The sequence below is a fragment of the Perissodus microlepis genome, chromosome 12 (assembly GCF_051167445.1).
Source record: "Perissodus microlepis isolate ML-2025 ecotype Zambia chromosome 12, ASM5116744v1, whole genome shotgun sequence".
Lineage (NCBI taxonomy): Eukaryota > Metazoa > Chordata > Actinopteri > Cichliformes > Cichlidae > Perissodus > Perissodus microlepis.
The window spans coordinates 766340-783261 of NC_140472.1; the positions used below are offsets into that span (position 1 = coordinate 766340).

General features: G+C 43.8%; 2 protein-coding genes across 8 annotated transcripts in view; both read left to right on the forward strand.

Moving 5' to 3' along the window:
• Nucleotides 1-30: 30 nt before the first annotated feature.
• On the forward strand, nt 31-8416 carry ak6 (adenylate kinase 6). 2 transcript variants are annotated; one of them, XM_084947378.1, is made up of 6 exons: nt 31-118; nt 593-662; nt 2693-2785; nt 3312-3370; nt 4126-4271; nt 6941-8416. In XM_084947378.1, exons 2-6 carry the CDS (start codon nt 626-628, stop codon nt 7128-7130), a joined length of 525 nt encoding a protein of 174 aa, XP_084803504.1. In that variant the 5' UTR covers nt 31-118; nt 593-625; the 3' UTR covers nt 7131-8416. The 2 variants fall into 2 exon arrangements, with proteins under 2 accessions (XP_084803504.1, XP_084803503.1); XM_084947377.1 differs by lacking the exon at nt 31-118 and adding an exon at nt 409-515.
• Nucleotides 8417-8463: 47 nt separating this feature from the next.
• The window catches only part of ydjc (YdjC chitooligosaccharide deacetylase homolog), a 31117-nt gene continuing 22658 nt past the window's right edge, over nt 8464-16922 (forward strand). For 2 of the 6 annotated variants that reach the window (XM_084947374.1, XM_084947376.1), the window contains exon 1: nt 8673-9502. Coding sequence is in view for 1 of the 6 variants with exons in the window: in XM_084947371.1 (XP_084803497.1) it covers nt 8577-8663 (87 nt within the window). In the remaining 5 variants the exon portion in view is untranslated. The other 4 variants (XM_084947371.1, XM_084947372.1, XM_084947373.1 and 1 more) reach the window with 4 other exon arrangements.

Sequence of the window (16922 nt, forward strand, 5' to 3'; positions counted from 1 at the left end):
TGGCGACGACACGAGAGAGAAAACACAGCCCGTAAATATCGCAGCACTCGGGACAACAACATCCTTAACTTACTGCGTCTGTTAAGCCACAGGGACCAGACTCCAGGACCTCTGTCAGGTGTCAAACTCATAACAAACGTCTCTCAGAACCAGGCTACTGTTGTTTAGCTAATTACACATTTCACAGTTTATATTCGGACGGCAGCTTCTGTTAAGCTAATATAACATCGCTTTACCTCGTACGAAACACAGCTGGCTTTTCAGAGATTCGCACTCTTGTCCGGGCACAATGGAAACTTCAGTTTAAATCAATCACACGTATGTTTCAGCGCTCCCACACACTTCGTGCGGAGCTGTAAAATTTAAACTCCGACAACTAATTGTCTAACTGTCGCTAACTGACTGCTCACTGACGTAATATTGACGTAAAGCTTCAGTTTACGGCAGTGGAATCAGTCCGGTTATAGCGTACAACAAAACAAAGTTTTACATCGAACCGGTTCCCAGTTTTCCAGGTTTGTTAGTTAACTTTGGCCGTTACTGGTGTGACTGGAATGACATGGAGGAATAACAGCACTGCTCTGACTTTCAGGTGTCGATCATCAAGCACGTGTCTGCTGGAGCTATGAAGACGAAGAAGCAACCAAACATCCTGCTGACAGGTTTGGTACATTTATATACCTGGTTACTCTGCAGGTTACCCTACTGTAGATGTGAAGCCTGCGCTGTGTTAAATGTTGGGTAGTTAGTAGGTGTTCAACATGTTTGTAATCATGGGAGGTGAGTCCATGTGATCTGATCTCAGGCATCACGTCCTGTGAAGCTGCAGCTGCGATAATAACGATGATAAAAATGGTGTACAGTGTATTTACCCCGGATGCTGTTAGATATGTACCCGTCCCACGCACACAGAGGGGTGACATGATGAACAACCAGAGTAATTATGTCGTGGGGTATACTTTTGGAGCGTTTGCCCCTTGGACCCACGTGTCAGCACACCAAAGTTATTCTGACTGATTATACGGTGAAACGTTTCTGTTCGCGTGGAGCTGCCGTGTCCCACAATGATCGAGCCTCCCTGCACACGGGGGAGGATGAAGTCTGTGTTTTGGAGCAGGGCGTTAGATTGTGCTTACTGAATGCCAGAGCGCACTGAAGGTGTTCCAGCAGCTTCAAGTCCATGTAGCATCTATCATTTATCTTTACTATAGTTCCACCTTTAAACATGTGAGTAACCTACGAACCCGTTATATAATCAAAGGTACAATAACCATGGGCATTAATGTCATGATAACCTGGGACTTCCAGTGGGGGGGGCTCGTGTGGACCTGACTGACCTGAGGCACCAACCAGAGCGCAGCAGGGTGCGAGGGCTCACCTGTAATGGCCCTGGTTTTCCTGAGACAGGAGGATCTGGCGATGGTCTCCGGGGGTGGCAGAGGGCAGCCAGTGACTTTTTTGGTCAGTGTTAATTATCCTCTGTGCAGCCTTCCTCTTCTCAGTAGTGGGTCTTGAGTACCAAACACCAGGCAGTAGGAGAGCACGCGCTCCACTGAGGAGCAGTAGAAGGCCAGCAGCAGCTCCTGGTCCAGGTTCTTCTTCCTGAGGACACGGAGGAAGTGTAGCTGCTTCTGGGCCTTCTTCACCAGGGTGACGGGTCCAGCTGAGATGTTGGTGCCCAGAAACCTGAAGGTGTTCTCCATTTTTAATGAGAGGGGAGTGGGCCTGTCTGTGCCTCCTGAAGTCAGTTATGAGTTAAATGGGTAAAATAGATGTATGGTCAACAGAAGATTAAAATATCATCACTATTAGGGGTGGGGGAAAAAATCGATACTGTGTAGTATCGTGATATTTTGTTTGCTAATAATGTATCGATACAGGGACAGCAGACATCGATATTTTGTTACAAAAAAGTTTTTGTGCTCTGGCTTCAGAGCATGTTGATCCTTTTTCTGAGCAAGAATCCTTCACTGTCCAAATGTGTTTAACTTTTTTTTGGCAGCAATAAACATGACAGTTTACTTATTTTAATTTAAGACATGTTTTATTTTAATTAAGTTTAAAACTTTTTTATTTAATGTAAAATTATATTTTGTTTTAATTTACTTTCAAATTCTTCAGTTGCTGAAGGGGCTGCATAGTTTTCATAAATTGCATAGTTCAGAATAGCTATAATTGTACCAGATGGTTGCGTTCAGTTAAGTTGGACTAGACTGTAATACAAACCGTTCAGTTTGTCAACAATAAAACTGACTGAAATGAGAGAAAGACTGAGTGCGAGACTTTGATATTAGATAAAATGAATATTGCTAAAGTTTACCTTTATGTACAGAATCTGAATATCGCAAAATATTTTAAAAAATTGCAATAATATCGTATCGTGCGTTAAGTATTGTGATAATATCGTATCGTGGGATGTATGGTGATTCCCACCTCTAATCACTATCACTACTTTATAGCCTTGAGTCACAGCAGAGACGGTTCACAGCAGCTGAAATCCCCCAGTAGCACCACTATCACTGTATTTCTTACTGCTACTGAATTATTAAATGCCAGGTGGGTAGTTGAAGAACGAAACTGAGCATTTTACTGCAGAATCAATCGGATGCTCATCGCCAGATGGGATAAAGTCAAATCTTTAATATAGACTAACTTTGAATTTGAATTCAGCTGTTAAATCTTCTTCCTACAGGGACTCCCGGAGTTGGAAAAACCACTCTAGGAAAGGAACTGGCCCAGCGCACGGGGCTGACCTATGTCAACATAGGAGACCTGGCCCAGGAAGGTAAAGGAACTTTGGGAACTAATGGACATTAAGACAGAAACATCTACCATGTTAGGGACAAAGTGTTCCTGATCATTCTGAGAATAAACTCAGAATTTTGGGATTAAATGACATAGTGTTGTGACACAAAGGCTGACTGTGGAGATGACAGCTGTCACAGCTGCTGTGCCCTCCACAGATTCCCTCTGGTACATGAGTGGAACAGACTGATCTTATTGTTTCTTCTGATGTCACACACATGATTTGTGTTCCATGAGGGTGGAGCCATCAACATCCTGGCATTTGTACCCGTCCACTCTGACCAGGTGCAGCTGTCTGCACCATCTTTTCCATGTTCTTATACTTACAGCACACTGTGTCTGTGACCCAAAGCAGAAATCATGTTCTCAGTACAATTATTACACTTTCACTAACTCGTCTACACAAAGTGATTTAGACGGTACAGCCAATGATTCTGTTGATGGCCCTGCTTTCAATCACACTGAATCTGAACTCTGCATATGAAACATGGATCTTTTTTCCCCAGGACAACTGTTTGATGGATATGATGACGAGTACCAGTGCCCCATTCTGGATGAGGACAGGGTGAGTGAACTTCCACACTGGACTGTAGAGCAGAGAAACACAACGATGTCTGAGGCAGAGATTATATTTAACTAACATTTATATTCACCAGTACCTGCTACCTGCTACTTTTTCAAAGAGCCTGCCACCAGTTACTCAGTCAGTGACATCACTTGATGAGTCATGAGAGCGACTCCTTCCTGAAAATCCAAACCACATTTTTTTTAATGCCCAACAATGAGCACAAACACAGTCTGACAACAACCCACAGACCAGCAGCAGGAAGGTTTTTGAAAGAGAAAATGATCAGATTTGTGAGCTGAAGGTAATAACTGCATAAATGAGCAGGTGGATGCATTTGTAAAATGATTGCTTCTTATTTGTGTGTGGATCGGAGCGTGTGTTCATGTGTACATCTTAGTTTACGCCTGTGGAGCACATTGTAAGCATCTGCAGCCTTTTGGAGACACATTTCTCTCCATCATTAAAACAGGGGAAGAAAGAGGGCCTGTGAATCTGTTCACAGCTGTTAGATGTGCTGAGCTTTATTAAATATCATTATTACAACAAATGATAAATGTCTGGATATTTTGCCACAGCACACTTTGATGGTTTCCCCTCTCAGAGCCCACCTCTCCACTAAGTTGATGGATTTCTGTTTATTATTTCTAGCAGAATTTTGCTACTGGCAGACAAAGCAAACGTTTTGCTAACAGTGCAGGTAGACTGAGGGAGTGCATCGAGCGTCAGTGTTGGAGCTTGTTGGTGTTCTGCAGGTGGTGGATGAGCTGGATGAAAAGATGAGTGAAGGAGGCGTGATCGTGGACTATCACGGCTGTGACCTGTTCCCCGAGCGCTGGTTCGACATCGTTTTTGTCCTGCGCACAGACAACACCCAGCTGTATACTCGACTGGAGGCCAGGTAACAACACCTGGGTTTGTTTCTGCTTACAGAGCATTCATCACAGCGCTGTCATGTTACAGGCTTGCTCCACAGTGGACTACACTCAGTGTTCACATAAGACCTCAGAATGACAAAGTAACAAAAGCTGAAATTCTTGCAGATTTATTAAAAATAAAAAAACAAATTTAACATGTACATAAGCCTTTGCTCAAAACGTTGTTGAGTCACCTTTGGCAGTATGAGTACGACGCTACGAGCCTGGTGTGTCTATTTCTGGACATTTCTCCCAGATTTCTTTGCAGAACCTCTCCAGCTCCATCAGCTTTATCAGGCCTGTGCAGAGATGTTCGGTGGGGCTCACTGGGCTCCAGATGGGTCACTCAAGGACAGCATGGCCCCAAAGTCCTCCTTTGTTATCTTGGCTGTGTGGTTCAGTCTTTGTTTCCTCAGACCAGACACTTCAGTTTCTCATGGTCTGAGTCCTTCAGGTGACACTTGGCCAATTCCCAGTGGGCTGTCATGTACCTTTAACCAAGGAGCAGCTTCTGTCTGGCCACTTCAGGGCTGATTGAAGGTTATCCTCTCTCCACAAAGCCACACCGGAGCTCTGTCAGAGGGCTCATCGGGTTCTTGGTCACCTCCCTGACTAAGCCCTTTCTGAATCGCTCAGATTGGAAGAGTCCCGCTGGTTCATTTGTTGGTGGCTCTGGGTGCAGATACAGTCCTCTCGTAGGTCTCAGACAGTTCCTTAGACCCCATGGACTGGTTTGTGCTCTGATATATATATATATATATATATATATATATATATATATATATATATATATATATATATATATATATATGTGTGTGTGTGTGTGTGTGTGTGTGTATATGTGTATATGTATATGACAGGTGTGTGTCCAAGTCCGGTCAACTGGATTACAAACAGGTGGATTCAGCAACTTACAGAAACATCTGACAGATGATCAGTGGAAATAGGACGACTGTGATTACTTATCGATATTAAACCGTTCGATACAGTGCTTTCGGTTCGGTACGCATATGTATCGAACAATACAACATTTTTAATTTATTTTATCAACTTTTCTTCTGATGCTGTCTGTGTTGAGCGCTCAGTGGATCTGCGTTCGACTACTCCGCCTAGGCTGCACTGTGGAGCGCAGATCCACTGAGCGCAGCGCAAGCTAGCAAGACAGAAGCTAAGCTCGTTGCAACATGGCAAATTGAACCTCCCCCACCCTCATTCAGATCTGGCCTTTGGAACTATTTTGGTCTTCATGTGAAGTATGACCTTGAAGGTAAGCGCGTCATGGACTAAAGTAAAACAGTATGTCGGATGTGCCACGCAATGCTCAGTTACATGGGTGGGAACTAGTGCGTTAGCGCAGTTAGCTCGTTAACGTGTTGGCCGTCCAGCCCCACGCACGGGGCGATCCGCGGTAGCTCGTTAACGGAGATTTGCCGTGTTGTGGCGTTAACGTCATTTCAGATTAACGCTGACAGCACTAGTGGGAACACAACGAATATGACTGCACATTTACTCCGACATCATCCTCGTGCAAAGACAAGTGGAAACAGACAAAAACAACAAGCACGCATGCTACAAACTTTACCCGAGTCATTTAGACAGCCGTTAGCACAGGATTCTCCTTATGGGGACCTGATATGTTTAATATGCTGCTGAGAATATAGCCCAGAAGAAGCGTATAGTATAGCTTTTATTTTGGAAAGAGACGTTTCTCTGTAATAAACTCTCTTTTCCAAAGATGAGTGATTTCTCCATCAGATTTATTTTTTTATTACTTTGTTGTTTCAGCAACATTAAATTTAAAAACTGTACTTTTGAGTTAAAATATATATTTATAATTTTAATAAATGACAAATTTAAAAAGGGCATGAACATTTTCTTGTATTGAAAAAATATCGAACCGTGAATTTTGTGTCCCGTTGCCCTGTTAGCTACAGGTTTTTGTTTTTAATACATTTGGAAGAATTTAAAGAAAAGCCTTTTCACTCTGTGCAGAATTACAGGTGCGAATGGAATTTGAAGAGTTTTGAAATGAGGCTGCAACATGACAGCGTTTGATTTGGAGGGAAATACATTTGTTGCTGAAGTGAAAACGATGAGATTTCTGATTCATGAATTAATCATAGTTAAATAATGTGATAGTTCTTCACTACAGTGTTAGCCTGCAGTACACTACACTGGTTTTGTCATTGAATTATTACGTAGCATATGGCAGCTATTAACAGTTTAAATTTAAAACGGTGCTTTTTAAGTTGTGACACAGTCTGCTTGGACAAACACATGATGTGTCTGTGGCTGGGAGCTAAGACACATGGCTGACTGCAGCTCCAAGCTCTAACCAGCTTCAGCACCTTCTGCATACAGACGAGAGCAGAGCTGTCACTGCTTGTGGTAAATGTAGCTCTATCATAGGCATCACAGTCATTCTCTACTACTGGATAATGACTGTGAACATGTGGCTGAGCCATCCAGGTTCCAGAAATAGCAAGTGCTGTGAGACTTGTCTTTTTTTTCCTTAAGAAAGCTGTAAAAATGAGAACTTCCAGGAACTCGTCTGCAGCCACCGTGTCTGGTTCCTTGTCTCTTTGTATTCGAGTGATAATTCATCGTTTTAAGCATTGAACAAAGTTGTCCCTGTCTTCTTTGTGACTGAAAGGGGCTACACGGGAAAAAAGCTGCAGGACAATGTGCAATGTGAGATCTTCCAGACCATCTATGAGGAAGCCATGGAGGCCTACAGTAAGGAGATTGTCCACCAACTTCCCAGCAACACTCCTGAGGACATGGAGCACAACCTGGAGCAGATAGTGCATTGGACTGAACAGTGGATGAAGGACCATAACTAGGAGGTGACCTCATTGGGTCAACGAGTCAACAATTAAAACCTGAATTGTATCATTTCTGAATCTGCGTTTACTGTCATATTGAGCAAAAGTTTTGAATTTGTTTGTATTTTGTTTCCAATGGCCCGACTTTCTTGTAATTGGTCTTGAGCAGGGGTGTCGAACTCCAGGCCTCGAGGGCCGGTGTCCTGCAGGTTTTAGATATCACCCTGGGTCAACACACCTGAATCACATGATTAGTTTATTAGCAGGTTTCTAGAGAACTACAAGACATGTTCAGGAGGTAATTTAGCAATTTGAATCAGCTGTGTTGGATCAAGGACACATCTAAAACCTGCAGGACACCGGCCCTCGAGGCCTGGAGTTCGACACGTGGTCTTGAGCAATAGTTCGACAGACTTTCAAAGTGTCTCTTTGGACAGTGCCTGCTTTTGCACTCAGTTTTTATCCAGTCTTTGTACAGTTTTCAGAAAGCATGTTGTTTAGCTACATGACACGGACCTATGAATCATCACCTAACTGAACGAATGAATCAGTGTTGTCTACATTTAGATGGAATTCTATGACAGACAAGGCAAATAAACCATTGTAATTGGATCTTTAGGCATTTTGCTACTAGCCACACAGTTTGTTCTCATGTTGTTAGTTCAATCTGTGATTAAAGGCCAAAGAAAGCAGCGTTTCACGTAGGTACTCAACCTTTTGTGAAGTTCTCCAAGGAAAGATAACCAGCCCACCAGGATTCCTCTGCCCATAGACACCCCAGAGAAGCCTGGCCTCTGTGGCCTGATCCCACAACAGCTACTGGAGCACATACAGCTGAAAGCTACAGACTGTCAGCATGCTGGGTTGTATAGGGGCAAAGTGCCGATCCCTGTCCACCACCCAAATAAACTACAGTGGACATGTCAGCGTGGTGTGATATGAATGGCTGCTTGGATAAGTTTACCTGGAGTGGCGACAGAATCGGGACATGTGGGGAAAAGCAAGGCAGTGAAGATGGTACTGCAGTGCTTCCTTTGGGTAGTGTTCTGCTCTAACACTTGTAAGGTTTCACCTGCTAAACATGTCACTGGAAGGATAATGTGCAGTTACACTGGTCTGACTGAACATCTCTAGGTGACGTCGTTTAAAGACCCATCTCCATTTTTGCTGTTGTCTTTGTAACATTCAGATTGTCAAACTCTTTAGCATCACGTGAAGACTTGTATCACAGCCTGGAGTGTCCCCACTGTTAATGTAGGCCTGTTTAAAACTGTGTATTAAACGTAATAGTTGTTCTCACAGGATTAATAGGAAATCCTGTTTTTATGACGTGTTTACATTTTTGCGTTTGTTTACGTCGGAGGATAATTTTTAACGCACTGAGTTTTTCCCACTTCCACGTGTATCTCCGGTTTCTCCAGCAGGGGGCGACGTATTTTCAGTAAAGTCAACCCGGTCTCATGTATGCGGCTTACTAGTCGGAAGTACAGTGTTGTTCCGCCGTGCGTGGGGCTTTCGGACTTACATGAACGCCCGTGTGTAACACAATGGGTAAGATTCATTTTTTATTGTCATATAATAGGATTGTGTGTTCTCGTGTTGTGTACACTGGGCGGTGACACTAGCAAACAGAGAAGCCGTTTATCCCGCAGTCACGGGGACGTCTTAGACGTGTGGTGTTGGTATGCTTGGCTGGACGGGAGACAGCTGGAGTGTCCCGTCCAGTTCCTGACCGTAACAGACACCCGGCAGTGACTGGAGCTCTCCCACGGTGACCCACGGTGAAGCTCATCTTAGTCACGGGTGATTTATTCGTCCTGCCGGTGCAGCAGATTCCCAGTCGTGAGCACCGGGTTAAAGGCTGCTGTGTGATGATTCACTCCTACCGTAAAATTTATGGTCACGCAAATGTGCCCGCCCACTTAAACATTTCCCTTCGAACAGAGACCGGGAATTAACGCTTACGTCATAGCTACGTCGTAAACGCAAATCCCTCCCCCACCGCAAATATTTGATTGGCCTGGACGGTAATTTTCCGTCATTTCCGGCAGCGCTGACATCAGCGTCGTGTGTTTTTGGATTAGCGTAAGATAAACGTTTATCGGGCGAATCACATTTGAAACGGATTTTTGTGACCGACCTACCTTAATAGTATGAACCAGTCTCAGCTGAGCATCCACGCGGCGGGACCCACGTAACGTCAGCGCCCGTGTTGATTGGTCCGCGTCTGACAAACGTCATTCACCAGCCTGCGTGACTGTAGCAGCTGTGCTGCAGTCTGCCGGCGGATAACTCGGCTAGCTGAAACATTTGAACCATGAGCGTAACAGCACTGTGAGAGGACAAGGAGCTGCTGCTGCTGCTGCTGCTGGGACAGCGCACGAACTCAGGTCGGTGAATTCAACACCGTGTATCGTTCCTTTATCGGAGTATGTGCACAGGGGATGGTGGGAAACCATGGTTACAAGGGGAAGCGTCCCAATAAAACACACGGGGAAAAGTACAGACATTATTTACTGAAGTAAAAGTACAGATCCTTGTGTTAAAATACTGCAGTACTGGTTGAAGTATTTCCTTGCCTCCATCAGTAACACACTGCGCTGTCTATATTCAGGAAATATTAAATCATTACAAAATATGAAAGGCAACATGTACTTTTAAATATATGAATTATATTATTTACACTGTGAAATGTTAAGCTCTAAAATGTTCATATACCACTGTCCTGGTTCTGTTATTTCTGTAATTGCAGTTTATTGTAACAAAGTCCAACAACAGAAAACCAAACGTGCTGTGCTCTGATACAGTGATCCAGGCTCTGCAGGCTCTGAGTCGGGCAGCACTTTACCAGCTTCCACATCACTGTCATGAACACAGTGTTGTTCAGTACCTTAGGATGATTGTAGTAGGTGTAGCGCATAGACCGCTCCAGACGTTACCGATACGTTCATCAGGAGAACTCCACAAAGTCGCTTTGAATGACTTTCACAGGCTGGTGATGAACTGGGTCGCTCACATGGATTACTGTAACGCTGCATCCTCTCAGACTGAGTGAATGAGACTGATCACAAATGAATCAGCTATTTCAGATGATTTTGTGACTAATCATCTTCATCAGAAAGGTGGCTTACAGTAGTCGTGACCCAGAGAATTCTGCATATTGACATAATATCTGTGTCACCCAGTGTGTGAGAATGATGTTTGACAGCAGCGCTGCAGGGAGGCTGACACACCGCAGCTGCATTAGAGCCCGTGCTGGGTCCTGACTGAGTGTTGTTGGTGTGTGTTCAGCTGAAAAGCTGCAGCTGCGTGTAAAAGAACGACAACCGGAATAAAAGTGTGTTTAAAATGGTTAGTGTGGTCGGGTCTGCCATGGGTTTGTTACTATGACATATTTGAGTTTTTTGAAGTTATAGCATAAGAGAAATCAATAACTCAATCATAAGAAACAAATCTTAGTTAAAGACATTGCAGTGCTGTAGCTTTGACAGCTTGGCTGTGGCAGATGAAGGTGACAGACTGATACCTGTGCAGGGTGGGCTATTCTGAATACTTAATAATAATAATAATAATAAATTTTATTTATGAGCGCCTTTCAAGTCACCCAAGGACACTTTACAATAGGATAAAACACTTAGTAAAACAATGGCAGAATAAGAACAATAAAATAAAAGCACAAGATAAAATGAACAAACAGTGGATTCACAGTGAATATGCAGATTTGAACAGATGAGTTTTGAGTTGGGATTTAAACTGGGGGAGAGAACCAATATTTCTTATTTCTGGGGGCAGAGAGTTCCACAGCCTGGAAGCAGAGCAGCTGAAAGCTCTGCTTCCCATGGTGGTGAGGCGGAAGGAAGGTACAGTAAGCTGGATAGAAGAAGAAGAACGAAGTGAACGGGCAGAACAAGTGGTGGTTAACAGGTCAGAAAGGTAAGAGGGAGCGAGGTTATGAATGGCCTTGAAGGTGAGCAGAAGAAGTTTGAAAATTATCCGGAATTTCACAGGGAGCCAGTGAAGTTCCTGAAGAACAGGGGTGATGTGCTGGTAGGAGGGGTTCTGGTGATAATGCGAGCAGCAGAGTTCTGAACCAGTTGAAGCTTATGGAGGGATTTTTGGGGGAGACCATGCAGAAGAGAATTGCAGTAGTCAATACGGGAGGTAACAAGACTATGTACAAGAATGGACGTAGACTGGGTGGAAAGAGAAGGAAGCAATCTGTTAATGTTACGTAGATGGAAGTAGGCAGAACGGGTGAGATTATTGATGTGAGATTTATAGGAAAGTGAACTGTCTAGGATGACACCAAGGCTCTTAACCTGAGGAGAAGGGAAAACTGTGGAGTTATCGATGGTGAGTGAGAAATGGTTCGCCTTCAAAAGGTTGGATTTGGTGCCAATAAGGAGGATCTAAGTTTTATCCTCATTGAGCTTTAGAAAATTAGAGGTAAACCAGGATTTTAACTCGCATAGACATTCTGTAAGGGAAGAAGGTGGGAGGGAGGAATCAGGTTTGCAAGAGAGATATAACTGGGTGTCATCAGCAAAACAGTGAAACTGAAGATCAAATTTGCGGAAGATGGTACCTAGAGGGAGGATGTATATTATGAAGAGAAGAGGGCCTAAAACTGAGCCTTGGGGTACACCAGAGGTGACGGGGAATAGACGAGAGCGGAATGATCTTAGTTGAATAAACTGGGAGCGGTCGAGGAGATATGATTGAAACCAGGCGAGGGGTGTGTCAGAGATGCCGAGAGAGGAAAGTCTGCTTAGAAGGACAGAGTGAGAAATGGTGTCAAAGGCTGAGCTCAGATCTAAAAGGACGAGAATGGTGAGAAGACCAGAGTCAGCTCCGATTAGAAGATCATTAGTGACTTTAAGTAGAGCAGTTTCTGTACTGTGACATGAGCGAAAACCAGATTGAAATCTCTCGTAGATGTTATTATTAACCAGGTGTAAATGAAGTTGAGCTGCAACCACTTTTTCGAGTATCTTAGAAATGAAGGGTAGATTGGAAATCGGACGGAGGTTGTTAAAGTTGTTAGGATCTAAAGAAGGTTTTTTCAGTATAGGAGTGACTAGAGCAGTCTTCAATAAGGAGGGAACGATACCGGTGGTGAGAGAAGAGTGAATGATAGCAGAAATGAGTGGGAGTAAAGAAGAGAGGCAGGATTTCACAAGCCCCATGGGCATGGGGTCAAGATGACATGTGGCAGGCTTTGATTTACATATGAACTCGGAAATATCAGATAAATCAGGAAGATGAAAAGTGGAAAACGGCTCAAAAAGGAGAAAAGGTTCTGGAGAGGGCGTAGACACAACATTTGATCTGAGTTGCTGGTGGATGTTATTGATTTTCGTAGTCCAGAACAGCATCAAGGAGTTGCATGTTTCAGAGGAATAGAAGTGTGGTGGTAAAGCGTTGGGGGGTTGAATTAGTTTGTTGAGAACTGAAAACAAAGTCCTTGCATTACCCTCATAAGAACTGATAATACCAGAGTAGAAGCTTTGTTTGGCCTTGTTGATGGAGTCTTTATACTGAAGTACATGGTATTTATAGATTTCTGAATCAACAGTTAAACCAGATTTCTTATATTTACGCTCTAGCTGCCGAGCTTTGGCCTTCAGAGCTCGGAGGTCAGAGGTAAACCAGGGAGCAGAGCGAGCGAAGGAAACGGAGTGGGTTTTTACAGGAGCCAGAGAATCAAGGACAGTGCGTAGACAATTATTATAATATAACAACAAATCATCAGGAGTAGAATAGAAGTCCGGAATCTGAACATTGTCCAAACTGGTAGTGAGAATGTCCATATCAATGTTCTTGATGTTGCGGAACGAGATGAGACGGGTTGGCTTGGTAGAAGAGCAGCAGAGAGTGAGGTTAAATGAAAGGAGGAAGTGGTCAGTTATGGGGATTTCAGTAGCAGAAAGATTTGAGGGAGTAAGACCAGAACAGCAGACCAAGTCCAGGGTGTGTCCTTTAGAGTGAGTGGGAAAGTCGATAAATTGTTTAAATTCAGAGCCTTCGAGACAGGAGGAAAAGTCTCTGGTGAGCAGAAGGTCATTATTGTCCATGTGAATGTTGAAATCTCCCACCAAGATCACATTTGGGGAGCGAGATGAAAGATGGGTTAGTAGATTAGCAAAGTCACTGAGGAAGACAGGGTTAGGTTTGGGGGGGCGGTATACAGTAGCTATGATGGTGGGAATGGGTCCAGTCAGCTCACATGCAAGAACCTCTAGAGAACTAAAGGTATCAACATTAACTGGCAGGACTTTCAAGTGCTGGCGAAAAAGGATCGCGAGACCACCCCCACGACCTGAGCGGCGGGGTTTAGAAAAGTAAACAAACCCCAGAGGAGCAGATTCGTTTAGCTGAGAAAAGTCATCGGGTTGTTGCCAGGTTTCAGTCAAGCAGAAAAAGTCAAACTTACGGTCAGATAGGAGGTCTTGGATGAGAGGTCCCTTACTTGTCAATGAACGAATGTTTAGAAGACCGAAGTTGAGTGGAGTATCTTCTTTTTTGCTAATCGCGGTGGGCGCCCTAGGCAGGTGGGCTAGAGATCGATGGTTGACAGCCCGATCAGGGTTCCTGCGAGGGCGGCGAGTAGCAGACCAGAACGATTTAGTTCCATTGGAGTTATGGAAAATCCTGCGGGACCCGCGATGGATGTATCTCCGGCGAGGCTGGAAAGTGATGCCCGGGTGGTAGTGGAGCTCCGCCGGCGACGGGAGCGATAGCTGCCCGCGAAGGCGCAGGAGCTCAGCGGCTGTATAGCGGAGCAGTCCAGCCGTAGGATGGTAGACGAGCGTCAGGAGAATCCAAAATAGTGCCGACCAGCTCAGGAACATCTTGGTCCGCATCTTCGATTGTGTGGAGGAAAAGGAGCCGAGCCGGCCGGAGCAACGAACAGGTAGGCTAAAATAGCTCAAACAGTTAAGCTAGTGCAGCTCACTGAGAAGAAGACGTGAGAACACATTCAGCTGAAATAACAGAAGTTGAGGACAAGCGTTGCAAATCAATCCCTGGCAGAGATCGATCTGGTCCTGAGTGTGAATGTCCCTGTTCATTCAAATCTGAATCCAAATAATCCAATTAATCCAAATAAATCCAAATAATCGAAAAATGAACCGGTGAGTAGCGGCAGCCAGACGCGCCAGCGTTCACTCAAGCCATACCTGTAGTAATAAGACCTTAGTCCAAAATGTCTCAGCTCATATCTGCAAATAGAGAAGAGTTAATGTAATGAAATCAAGCTTTCAAAATTGTGTGGGAGTTCCACAGGGGTCCGTTTTAGGACTGCTGCTTTTCTGTTTCTACATCAGTGACTTATGGACAGTTGTAAAGGTGTCCAGTGTCAGATGTATGCAGATGATGCTATTACATATGTATCTGCAAAGACTCCACGACAGGCAGCAGAGCTGAACAGAGGTGGTGGGAGTGTCTCGGTGGTTCAACGATCACTCTTTGACTCTGAACTGTAACAAAACGCTCTCAGGGTGTTTTACAATCCGGTGTAAAGTCTGGAATAACTTTTAAGGTCGGGGGGCGGGTTCATTTCACTGCAGTTTACTGCATGTGGCGAATAAAATTTGATGAACTTGAACTTGAACCATTGTGATAGATCAGAGAGAAATCCAAAAAGTGGATGAGTTTGAATATCGTACAGGAGCTGGGACCAGAGGATCATGGAGCCTGCAAACTACCAAAGTACAACACATTATTTGGTCAGTCAGCGTTTTCATTTGAAGGCCCTCAGAAATGGAACCGTTTACCATCTGCATGCAAATCATAACAGATCCTGGAGTTTTTAATTCCCAGGTGGAACAAAAACAGGTCTGTGGACACTGATGTAAATCAGCCTGCTGTGCTGTGGCTAGATAACATGCCATTTCTAACATGCATCTCCATTATCTCCTGTGTGTGTGTGTGTGTGTGCAGACTCATTAGATTAATCTTTGCTGTATCCCTTTAAAAACATGCAACCAGGGACTGTGTTTGCAGATGTGCTGACTGCAGATTTCCCCAACGCTATAAACAGTTCATATGCATAATCGAAACTAGGACAACCGGTGAACAGTGGCCTTGGGAACAGTGGCCTTGGGAACAGTGGCCTTGGGAACAGTGGCCTTGGGAACAGTGACCTTGGGAACAGTGACCTTGGGAACAGTGGCCTTGGTAACAGTGGCCTTGGGAACAGTGGGAATTTTAGCTCCTTAACATGTGCCACCCTCTTTTAAAAGGGACCAAAAGTAATTGGACATTTGACATTGGCAGGTGTGGGCAATTCGTTCTTTATGTCATTATCATGTAAGCAGATAAAAGGCCTGGAGTTGATCTGAGGTGTTGTGCTTGCAAGGAGCTCTCCATGCAGGTGAAACAAGCTGCGAAACAGGAGAACAGACCAAAAACCATCTGAGAAAGTAACACAGCAGGGCTAAATCTACAGTTTGGCATATCCTGAGAAAGAAACTGACCATGAGCACCACAGCCACTGTGCACTAGTCACTGGTCTGTACTTTAAATCCATCACGTTATGTGTTTATCCTGCACTGACCTGTAGTGCAGCGTTTTCATGCACACTTTCAATAACACAAAGTTAGCGAGCTGTGTCTCAGTTTGTTTTGCAGCATGTTTCACAATATGAAAACCATAATGTCACATGTACACATCCAGTAGCTGATTTAAAAACACAAGTGCTTACATGTAAGCTTTCAATTTCCAGTTTATCAAAACGACTGAACAGTCTTTGCCTTTAAATCTAAGCTCTCTTCTTCCTGTCCTGGCTTTCTTATCTTCCTCCATCTCTGAGTGAAGTTGGCTCTCTTTCTTTTTTCTCCCAGCCAGATTCAGCAGCTGGACCTTTCGCTGCAACACACTGTGTATAAAACTGCACACAAACAGTTTGTGTGTTTGCTGTGTTTGTTGAGCCGATAGAAACATTGCATTTAAAATTGCATGCCAATTAAAAAACATCTCTGCCTATATGCTCACTCGTTTTTTTTGTAGATGCTGAAGTACAGCAGCCAAAATGTATGAACATGTGCAGCTGTCCCTAAAGCCCCACTGACCCACGCCAACCTTGACTATAGCTCTATGTTTTTCCTCTTTCATCCCGTTTTTGGAACACCCCTGATGATTGCTACACTAACAGTATTACCTTTAATGTGTTACTGTTTGATGTTTGAACAGCGACATGAAATAATAACTCGCCTCGTGTTTTGAAAATGTAAGGAGTAGAAAGTCCAGATTTTTAAAATGTAGGGCGTAAAAGTAAAAGCTACTAAAGTATGATACCTGAAAATTATACTTTTTATGTCTATCCTTGTTTTCTGTCATTTACTCACGTTCAGACAGGACTTGAACCACCAACCTTGTGGCTGTAGCTGAGGTGGTTCGATCCCTGGCTGCCCCGGTCTACATGCCAAATATCCTTGGATAAGATACTAACCCCAAGCTGTCCTCCGATGCAGCCATCTGAGTGTGAATGTTAGATAGAAAACATACAAAGAAGTACTTGTATGAATGGGTGTGAAGGGGTGATTGAGGCCTGTTGTAAATATCACACTTTTTTGTTTACTACATAATTCCACATGTGTTCATTCATTCAGTTTTGAGGCCTTTGGTGAGAATCTACAATGCAAACAGTCGTGAAAATAAAGAAAAACCATTAAATCAGAAGCTGTGTCCACACTTTGACTGGTAGTGTATAATAAATATTAGCCTGTAGTCAGTATGAAACAGAAACATTAGTTTTTTGCTTTTAATACAATCTGATATGTTAAATATATGCTAAAATCTGTGTTTAAA